The sequence below is a fragment of the Diachasma alloeum genome, unplaced genomic scaffold, assembly GCF_001412515.2.
Source record: "Diachasma alloeum isolate Michigan unplaced genomic scaffold, Dall2.0 Dall_scaffold_00315, whole genome shotgun sequence".
NCBI classification, from domain to species: domain Eukaryota; kingdom Metazoa; phylum Arthropoda; class Insecta; order Hymenoptera; family Braconidae; genus Diachasma; species Diachasma alloeum.
The window spans coordinates 1,006,102-1,017,450 of record NW_021680454.1 but is presented as its reverse complement, the minus strand read 5'-3'; the positions used below and the strand labels follow the sequence as shown (position 1 = coordinate 1,017,450).

Below are 11,349 nucleotides of genomic sequence, written 5' to 3'. Positions count from 1 at the left end.
CTCTCTCTCTCTCTCTCTCTCTCTCTCTCTCTTTCTCTCTCTCTTGCTCATCTAATGGCGAATTGCACCGTGTATCTGCGTTAACACTGCCATCTTATCCGTTTCCTCCCCCTCGACCCCCTTCCTCCTCAGCGAATCCATCGTCTCATCTGGTCGCTTCTGTTTCGCCCATCTGCACAAATCTCCAATCTCCCCGGATCCCATTATTTGCTTTCAAACTATTTAGATCGCATTCCGATTGCAAATTCGATACGCCAATTGATCAAGACGTTTTATTTCAACCGGAGATTTATTGATTTGTCCATTTGACGTCCGGGGAAGTCGAGTGATGGGGGCTCAAGGAGTTTTTAGGATTGACTGAGGCTCGATCCGATGCGAAAAGTCATTTCGATTTTGCAACAAAAACTTTCTAATAGCGTATTGAATTGCTGGACGCAACGGCCGAGAGCGAAAAGTGGATTTGGTGTTGCGAATTATTCTTTTCCTGCACTTCTCATCAAAATGAATTCTGTGGTTTTGATCAAACCAGAAACTTTTGATATGCGGTTGGACGACTGGAGTACGAATTTGGCTAGAGACGTATTTATTTCCGAATTCATACCGGACAGCATCATTTTATTATATCCAAATTAATCTCTCTTTCAGTCGGTCAACTCCAATTTCAGTCGCATTTGCAACCGAAAATTGGGGCGAATGATGTTCAACTGCAAATGTTGAAGGAGAATTTCATAGAGGGAAAATCAATTTCGACATTCGGCATTGAGAATATCGTTCCCATTGATGATTCAGTGAAATGAATTATGATCCCACGAAACTCGCGGAATTTCGAATTTTCATTTCCCACTCGTCACCCGGAATTCAATCCTCGATTTTTAAAAACTCAAATACAATATTTATACCTCAATTTTCCCTGAATGGTTGCGCTGCCAGTTAAATCGTTCCGGAAATACAGTCGGCAAAATACTCACATGAAAATCAACCGGAATAAATTTAAAACTGAAACCCCGGTTGAGGCAATGGTACAACAGGATTAAATCTGTAACGATTTCAACCTGACCAATTTCCATTAGCGCTTGCCAACGTCATTTTGGGCTTAGGAAATGGCAGTTACGGACGCAGTTGACCAGCGGTTTCGCTAATGCATTTGGACGGAATGACGCGTTCGACGAACTGATGGACACAATACGAAAATATTCCCCCCGAATGTCGCTGATTCATCCCTCTGCATATTGCGCATTTCAACTTTTTTTCGTGTACAGCGTTGCCAGCGTCATGTTCCACTGCGCAAATCCCCATGAGTATGTCAGGCTGATAAATACCCTGTGGAAATAAAATTCAACTGTCGGATATTTCAATTTTTTTTATCGAATGGAAAAATTGACTTTATTCCGGTGGAAAAGTCTCGGACCATTTTATATATTCCACGGACGTGAGGTTGTTGGGACTGTTAAGGTATATTTCAATTTTGTTTTGCGATTGTCCGCATGGTTTTCATTGGTAATGTTTACAATATTTCCCAGATGATGAAAATAATTTTAAGTAGCTGCAGTATACAGGAGATAATCAGGAGATAATAAATAATGAGATGAGGGAGGCATACACACTGTTGGAAAATTACTGAAATTCAAGTAAAAAGTCTTGACAAAGATTGACCTAGACATCTCTCTTATGAACTTTGGTTTTGAACTCTCGTTTCTGTGATTTCCCTCAGATCACGAGGTGTTCCCCGAAAACTCAGCAAGAAGCTAATTCGACTCGAAACGTTTTACCGAAAACTTGATTATTATTTCTCTACTGAAATAATAATGACGTTTTCATGATTTGAATTCAGAAAAGGATCAACTTGGTCTAGTAAAATAAACCAACTTCTTCAACGCCGAATACAGCATATAAATCGGTATTTAGCCGCTGGAGAAACGCGTTATTTTCAAATTCTTGAAACTCACACCAGAAAAACGAGAATTTCCGAACTCACAAAGGGAATGGGAATGGTACCACTTGAATCGCGATAGTACCAACGATCATTCACTTCCGGGTGGCCTGAACGCGCCTTTCCCAACGATGTATAACCGCATCAAGCGGAAGAGAGTCGGACGACATCACGATCCAATGGGAATGGCCCAATGGTACAACCGTTAGAGCAAAATCTTCCATTCAATTTTTTCGTCCCTATCAATCCCGCGGATTCCCCTTGCAATCTTCAATGTCACTCGACAAACCACTGGATATTCTTAGATTTTTCCGAGCGACTTCGTCAGGTGAAATTTGGAATAACAATTAGCCGTGAATTTTCGCAATTTAAATCGGTTTTTCTTCAGTTCTGAAAATTAATCGCGCGGCCACTGGTGCTTGCGTGTCAATCGATGAGGCTCGTTGCACCACTCTATATTTCTCGGGATTATGTACCGATTCGGTGCTCCATTATGTCGAGTTAAAACATACATTATGTGGGGAGTGCGAGGAAAAACTTTTCGATTTTTGTGATCGAGGGAATTAATTGAGTTTCGGGATTTTCATTTAATTTGCGAGCATGTTCGGTGAGTTCATTGGGTGAGAATGAATAATGACGGAAAAATTTCGGGTAATTGATGGGCTCAATGCAATTAATTTTGTTAATTGGATATTTTACGGGATTTAATTGGGTTTGATGAGGCTTGAGAAGAAAAGTAATTCGTTGGTTTCGATGGGAATTGGGAATTCCATTCGGCAGTTGAATTTTTTCAGTGAATACATATTTCTGGAGAACATTTTTTCACTTCATAGGCAAGCTAAGCGGGGCTGATCATGATCGATCGTAACTCGGCGTCTCTCACATCCCGCGGCTGACAAATTACCCGGCGAAAGGGAGAGTCAGCCTGGCTGTACACACCCCCGCCTCATTTCTCTACCTCGAGGACTCGGCGATTTGTTTTTCATGATAAAAAGTGATTTTTTTCCGTCAACTCCTGGTTCATTCCCTCCGGAGATTGAAAATTGTTGGGAATTACGCGAGATTTGTTGCAATTTTCGTGATGATGAAGTGATTCTAGAGAGAATTTCGATATTCAGGTGATCAATCCCTATTTTTTTATCAAGATATGAAATTAATCCGTGAAAAACAATTTTCCACGCTTATGAACAAATTTCATTTTACGTTAAAGTATTTCCTAAGAGAATACCACCGAAAAATTCTACAAAAAATTTCCACTGAAATTGTACGGAATTTTCTCATTAAAATTGTCAATTTCATGGAGAAATTCATGGGAACTGTAAATTTCGATTCAATTATTCCGGGTAAAATTAATGAAAATTCCTGAAGATCTCTGAATTTTAAAGAATTCTTTCAAAAATTTCTGGACTTCTGGAAATTGTTTCCAGCAATTCCAATGAATGATTTTATGAATTTCCTGAGCACCAAAAAGCTCCATCAGCTGAAAAAAAATTCAACTCCCCAAACTCCGAGCGCGGCCAGTTCACCAACCCCTAAAAACAAGCAAACAAGAGCTGAAAAACTCACACGGCTTAATATATTCCCCAGTTTCATTCCGAGTAACTCTTTCCTCTGTCCACGGCTCTGCGGGTGAAAATAACGAGTCGAGCAATGCAGAGTTATGAAAAGATGTCTCTTGGAAAAAAGCATCCCCCCTCGCCGAAAAAAAAAACAGAAGTAAGTGAAGGGGTGCATCGCAGTGTATAAGACCGTTCGTTTTGTCCCAAGAGAGTTGCAACGACCGCGAGACGAGTTCAACGCATTTCTTTTTACCTCTCTTTCATACCCCGTACCCCGTATAACCGACACAGCCTCATGCCAGCAGGCGACATTGTTTTTCCAAGCTTTCACGTTGCTCGTACGTACATATACATACACGCTGATATTTTTGTTGTACCTGTTATCCCCTCGTTTTTCCAAGAAAAATACATTAAAACGAGTTTCAAACGTCCGCAGGATTTCTATACTTTTCTTTTTCACTTTTTCCCCTCATCATTCTGGTTCAACGTTTATACACACGTTGATATTGTCACTTCAGTTTGTGCCTTTGGTCGTGTCGAGCCATTGCTGGAGATGCCGTTTGAAGAGACTCTCTCGTGTGCTGATAGAAAAAAAATTATTTTATTGAGAATTTTTTTTGCTTGGAACTAATTTTTCAAAATCAAGATCTTATGGGGAATATCAATTATTTGTTCATGTTATGGAACACGAATAAACGAATCATAATTGTCCAAATCATTTAGGTCTGACGAAAATAGAATAATTCTACTTTCTCAATATTGCGTTTACTAAGGTTTTCTTCGAACAAAGTTGATTAGAATTAATAGCTAGAATTATGAGATTATCTCACATTTTTGACGTTAAGGACACGAGAATCTGAATGCAATATAGTGAAAATGATTTACCAGAGTATCAACAAACATTGAATTCCAAAGATTCACACTCTAAAGTGTGTTCTAGAAGGAATTAAATTGTAATTATGATTAAAATCTTATTCAGTGAGCATAGGAATTAGAACATGAGCAAATCATTTATTGTAATATGAAAATTTAACAGCTGATAAATTGGAACGTATGATTCTCATCGGTCGTGTTGCTTTTTGCAATGAGAATGATTATAAACAACTAATTGAAAAAAGGAATATCATAAAATATGTTTGACAATATGAGGAGCCATCTATAAACAATCAAGAATAATATCCTGCAGTTTGTACACTCATTTCTCGCACTCAGTGACTTCCTCCACTTGTTCTCATTCAAAAATCCAAAGTTTCCATTAGTTGGAGAGAGAAAGGGGCGGCGTTGGGGGCACGAAATTCACACAATGAGTGGAAATTCAGGTCCTTACCCTCTTTGTATACATGAGAACTTAACAAACAACCTGGGAAGTTTCACTGCTACGTGAAATAATAATGATCATTGCTGTGCCGAGAGATCCCTCTGTTTTCTCGGAGTTTTATGAGTTTTCCTTTTTTTTCGAGGACCAAAGTCAATATTGAGAGTTTCCGCAATATTTCCAGGGCTGTTTTTGTTCCACGGTAATTTGGGATGAGTTTAGCTACCCGGGAGATCGATAAATCTGATTGGAGCGAGTTGAAGGGATTGAGTGGGTCAACAGAACTGATGGAAATATTATTTGCAATTAAGATTAAGTATTCGTCGGGGCTAATTGAACCTTTGAACAATGAAAAGCTTTCGTTGATATATCAAGAAATATTTCAAGAAAATATTGATCTGAGTTTTCCTCATTTTCATTAAATTCCTCGGAATAACGGACCTGCAATTTAGTTTTTATTGAAAGTTTGAATTCTCAATGACGAAATTCACTGAAAAATACGAATAATTTGAAAAGATAATCCAAACTCCGAAGAAATTCAATCAAATCATTCACGATCGAATCGAGATAACCCCCGATGTTATGATTACCCTCGGAGTTCCCCTCACCTCCGGAACCCAATTAAAAAAAGCCCCAAAAAAATTATTAAAATAATTACGGAGCGCAACTGTGGATGGCTTGAGCCGGTTGCCAGCGCCAACACGCGATGAAATCTGATAAATCCCAGTGAGATCGAAGATTGCATTCCATCGGTGCGTTGGAAGACAGAATGCACCGACTCATCGTATTACCTGGACTACCTCTAACCCCCCTCCCCCCTTCCTCTTTTGTTTTTACTTTCTTTGTTCAACCGCAGTAAAGTAGATCGATGACATTTGTGTTGCGGTAACACAAGCTCTCGAGTGCGGTCTGGCGTAGGGGAAAGTGGGGTCATTCCATACTCCCTCCCCCTCCCGCCCCTTTCTGTGAGGATTACTTCAGTAATTAGTGCACTGCAAAAATTGAGGTTTGAATTTCAGTCATTTTTTCAGTCATTTTTGACACCTCATAAAAAATAATCCACCGTTTTACAAACAAGTTTTATTATTTATTTATAAGAGGGAAATGTTTGAAAAAATATAAATATTTTGCGAAATTTAATCTAGATAATACTGACTGGGTATGAATTTTTTCAAATTTTTTCCATGCAATTTAGTGGAAAAATTTGAAAACTGAAAATATCCAAAAGTACAGCGCGGCCCGGCCGAAGGGTAGAGCTACTTTAAAACGACTGAAATCGTCAGACATTTTGGAGAATTTCAGACAATTCTGGTGATTCATTTATGATGTAGAACCCATTGTTTTTGCAGTGTAACAATCATAGAAATTCAATTGCAATCCAAGCGTGTTTTGCATTCCCCGAGCCCCTCGTGTATTCGAGCACGTACGTTAATACAGCCCTCTGATTATGCGCGCTTCAATTTCAAATATTCGGGAATTGCGAACTGTCAGTGGTAAGGTACAATGAAGCCGTAAGCTGGATTCACCGGTTGAGAGGGGCTTTTGCCTTTGTCGAGGGGCTCAGTGCAGGCGACCAAAACTATGGTGGAAGGAGAGGTTTCGATAAATTCCTGTTGCCGAAACCACTCTGAATGCACAAGTGCATGTGTATGATGCCTTCGAAAACAACTGAAATTTTAGTCTGGTTATGTCTGCTCAGCCGTGAGGCCATCATGTATTAAGGTATTCTTGGCGTGGTCAGGGGAGATCGAAAAAAAGTCCTAGAATTTTTTATGCATTCCTTAATCTATTCCAAAAGCCTGTACAAAATCCCAGAAAGCCTAGGAGAAGGGTTAAAATGCAGGAATTATTATAAAAATGCAATTCAACACGTGCTCCTAGGGAAAATCAGAAAGAATGAGAAAACGCATTGAAAAAATGTCGCCATGTTCCTGAAATTTTGCATGTAGGTGGAGTTTTCATCAGAGAATATTTTGCGAAAAAATTCAAGTGGCCCAGGAGAATTGTTTAGGAGGGATCATTAAAAAACTCGTGAAAAATAGAACTTCTGCGTGCGCAGCTTGGAATAGCGACAACGTCGAGGTTAGAAATCGTGGAGGGGCAAGCGCGGCAAATACAAATGGAGTTGTGATGATATATTTCGCTGTGGGAAAGAACACAACAGCTGAGTGAATCAGTGCTGCCAACTCATACCTCGAGCGGCACAACGCTGTCACTTTTTCTATCCATATTAATTATCTTCCGATTTTCCGAAAGACAAACTATAAAAATTAACAAAGGCTTGAATTATGTATAAAAAAATTGAAAAGTTGTTAAAAAAATATTTCGAACCCAAAAGTTTTCGAAACAGATTAAAATTTTTCAATTGAAATCTCGTCATTTGTTCAGTGATTGGTTGTCCGCGAACAATAGATCCCCTCGCCATAAATACCTCCAGATTCCTCAGAATATCTATAATGCAAGTCTTCATGTCTCAATTAAAAACCCCAAAAACCACTCGAAAAGGGGAGAAAAGTATCTCAACCTCCGACACTATTTTCTCCAGCGAAATTGTTCTAATGAAACGGTCCACAAATTTCAATGAACAAAGGCTTCCATGAAAAAGTCCCCAGAAACCTCAACAAAACCCGTCGGCAATAACTGCCTCTCATTTCCCTTTCATTCATCAGTGACCTCCGGGTGCAGAAAGAAACTCACCCCCAACCCGGAGACCGAGAGACCTCCGACTGAATAAAAAGAAAAAAAAACACCGGAAAAGTATTCGAATAGAGGGATAAAAGTCAACCCAGCGGAATATTTCACGTTGAACAGTAGACGAAGTTAAGAACACGAGGGGGAGAGAAAAAAATAGTGGAGAGGAAAACCGTGTGTGGAAAAGGAGTGGCCCCGAGCGGCCGTAAAATCAACAGGTCTGTGTGTGTACGCTCCGTGAAAAGGCGCTGGGCGAAGTTTTAATACTGCCGCCACCCTCTGCCCCTCGACGGCATACGCAAGAGAAAGGAGACAGCGAGTAGATTGCAAAAAGGGAATTCCGCCCGAGAAACGAATTTTCAAAGGAATTAATCCAGTGGAGGAAAAAAAAAGAGGAGGAAATATCGGTTAATTCTCTGCTGGACCTCGGCACGGGGCGATATAGCCACGAAATATCGGAGGATTGGACGCGGAGGAGGATGTAGAGAAGTAAAGTGAGAGATTGTAAAGCCAGAACGATGCTAGCTTGCGTTTATCCGGCGGAGAGCTTCAGGACGAAAGCCGTTACGGTGAAGCTGAAGCACGGTGGAAGGTCCAAGAAGAAAACAAAGTTGCTGTCGGTGAAGGAGAGACCCGGCATCGCCAAGCCCGATGTTCCTGTGACTCCTTTGACGAACAATGAGGTAGGTCGGTAGTGGTGGAAACCCTTTTCTTTTTCGTATTTTGTGGACTCTCGGCGTTGAATCGGAGTCGGAAAAACATTTTGTACGCCCGAAAATAATGACAGACTTGTAGAAATTTTTGTCTGAAATATCCGGTACACTTTTCGGAAATTTGAGCGAATTTAATTATCACTGGAATTTCAAGGAATTTTGTCATTGAAAATTCGGGATTTCGTGGAGAAATGAAAGAGAACTGTAAATTTCAGTTCCAGTTTTCCCTGAAAATGAATAGAAAACCAGAAAATTCTGGTAAATATATTCTTGGATTTTCAGGAGAGTGACACTGAATGCGATTTAGGGGGGAAAAAAATAATGAAATTTCAGATTTCACTGAAAATTCAATGTAATTTGGCACTGAACATTCATATTAGACTTGAAATGCAAATAAATTGAGGAATTCTCGTCTTTACGCTGCTTAAAATTCTGGAATTTCACTGAATTTTCAGAGAATCCTGAAATATCATTTTTTTATAACAGTGCATGTTTAATTTTGAGACTTGCGATCTCAAATTGGGACTTGTGCATGTCGCGATTTGAGATTTAAAATGTCTTAGATTAATGTAAAAACCTGAAAATCCCGGATTTTCTAGAAATTAAGACAGTTTGGGAAACATGCAAAAAAGTGTTTTCAAGAAAAAAAATTCAGAGCTTTCCCAAAAAAATTGAAACAATGCGGCAATTTTCGAAAAAATTCAAGAACATTCTCCGGTGTTCGGAGAATTTCAGGAAATTTGAGACGTTTCCAAAATAAAATCTAGAAAATCCTAGAATTATCAACAGTTTTCAAAAAAAATCCGCGATTTTCCAAAATTTCTGTAAAATTTCAAAAAAAATGATGAAAATAAAAAAAAAATATTATTAATATTTCTCATTCATTTATCCATTGGGTATTTTTTTTGCAATTTTTCAATTTTTTTTTTTATTGTTGACAATTCTAGGATTTTCTAGATTTTATTTATCTGTTTTATTTATTTATTTTGGAAAACAATTGACTCCAACAACAAAAAAGGAAGCCCTAAACACTGAAGCTATTGCCATCGCCCATGCTAACTACAAACATCCGGAGAAAATGCTATTCCATTACTAATTGAAACGTGTGCCCACCCGCTTATTCTCCCAAAGTCATCAAACCTGCGATCAATACCACTCAAATTACCGTCTCTTCCTCCATCAACCGATTATCAGAACTAATCTTCCGTTCTGTTGTTGGACCGAAAAAAATAATACACGTGAAAAATGTGGCAAACAGAAAGAAGAAAAACTTCCGAGCGATCTATCACTTTCTGGAGTAATAGATCATAAAGTGGAGTCGCAATGAGTGATAGACGAGGCTAAGAAATACAGGGATTCTTCCCACACCGCAAATGTCCTCCGGAGTAATTATTTTCCGAATCTCGTGGAGAATAATCTCCCCCGAGACTCCGGCGTTATCCTTTTCATCTGCCTTCCTTTCGGTTTCCGATAGCAACCCAACCCTCTATAAAAGACATCAGATATATCCTCAGTGTCATCATTTTTTCCTCTTCCTCTTCCTCCGTGATACTGTACTTTTTTTCACAGGCAGTGAAATGCGAGAGATTGGGAAAAGAGGGACCACCTGCCACACATGATACACAGGCACATCTGAGCAATAGTTGAGAGATATTTTCGCTCGAGGAACAGTCTGCAGGCCACTGAGACTGCTTGACAAATAGTATATGTTCAAAAAAAAGAGAGAAATGGGTTTTGCGGGGGAAGAGGACATTTTCAGGGAAAATGCCCCTCTGGGGAGTCGATTATCGCACTGGATTTTTTATCCATAAGCATTGTGGATGATATTCCGATATTTGATGGAGTGGAGTTGATAAAAATCATGGGGAAAATCGCGGTAAATTTTAATGTACGAAGGGTAATTGAGGAGTGAAATTTCAATTGAATAAAAAAACACGTGTGTTGATGGCAAAATTATTGTTCTCTGTGGATCGAAAAAAAAAGTCTTATTTTGGGATTTATGATCTCAAATTAAAACATTTAACAGTCCAATGGAATTGACGTGCTCGACCACATGTTTTCGAGTTATTGAAATTCCTTTGGGGCGTATTCAGGTCATATTCGTTTTGACAGGCAAAATTATAATACAGAATTAAAATTATTTTATTGCATATAAAATCAGGTAACCGTATTCCACAATTTTTCAAATTTTATTATAATTTTTATTACATTAATTATGAATTAACTTTTTCAATTTTTCAAACATTGAATTAATCATAAATCAAATTTTTTAATTTCTCAAATATTTTATAAATCGGTAATCAACTTCGCAAGAATGATGATTATTTAATTAATTGCAAAATCAAATTCAGATTTTTGGAATTAATTGGTTAATTATAATTGAGAATTGAAAATTATTTTAAAATTTAAATTGTAAAGTAAGGAACTGTGATTATTCTGTGGTAAACTTCTTTTAAAATTACTTATTATTAACAATTTTTGCCATTGACAGCTCAGAATGAATTTTTTTTATTTTTATTTTATTTTTTATTTTTTTTTATTTTCTGTTCTTAGTAAGAATTTCGGATTTTTATGCAACAGATTGGACGTCAACAACAGTCATTCAATCATGTAATTACTATTTTTCTCCAGAATTTCTTTTAGAATAAAAAATTTCCCTGAAGAGGAATGCCTTCAGCATTTGAAACATAGCGCAATTTGATTAGTGAATTTGATTATTTTTTGTTGCTACTAACCTGAACATGGCCCAAAGGAATTTTAATAACTCTAAACACTCTCCCGTTCAGACCTTTGAAAATCTCATTCTAAAACCTTTGAAACATTGAAAAAAATTATTATTTCGGATGTCAGAATCCGTCATCCCTCCCACGTATTCCCCTCCACCGTATAAATATTATTTCACCCCTTAAAAACTTCCATAATTCTCGCTCAATGAATAAGAAAATATTTGAGAGGCACAATTTCCTTGAACAAACCCAGACCATCTGGCTCATTAATTACCTCGAAAGTAAAAAAAATGAATTCAAAGTCAACATTAATTTTTTCCCTCTCTCCTCCACTCGTCCTTCCTCCCTCAACGCCCGGTGGAATTTTCAGATCGTTCCACAAACTTGAACAATTCCAATTTAGTCAAAAATTCAG

At 38.1% G+C, this 11,349-nt stretch overlaps 1 protein-coding gene across 1 annotated transcript in view; it reads left to right on the top strand.

Moving 5' to 3' along the window:
• The window catches only part of LOC107040080 (apoptosis-stimulating of p53 protein 2), a 53,112-nt gene that overhangs the window by 2,081 nt on the left and 39,682 nt on the right, over positions 1–11,349 (top strand). The window contains exon 2 of the mRNA XM_015260011.2: positions 7,474–8,178. Coding sequence (XP_015115497.1) covers positions 8,014–8,178 — 165 coding nt within the window. The 5' untranslated portion in view covers positions 7,474–8,013. The remainder of the gene's footprint in view (positions 1–7,473; positions 8,179–11,349) is intronic.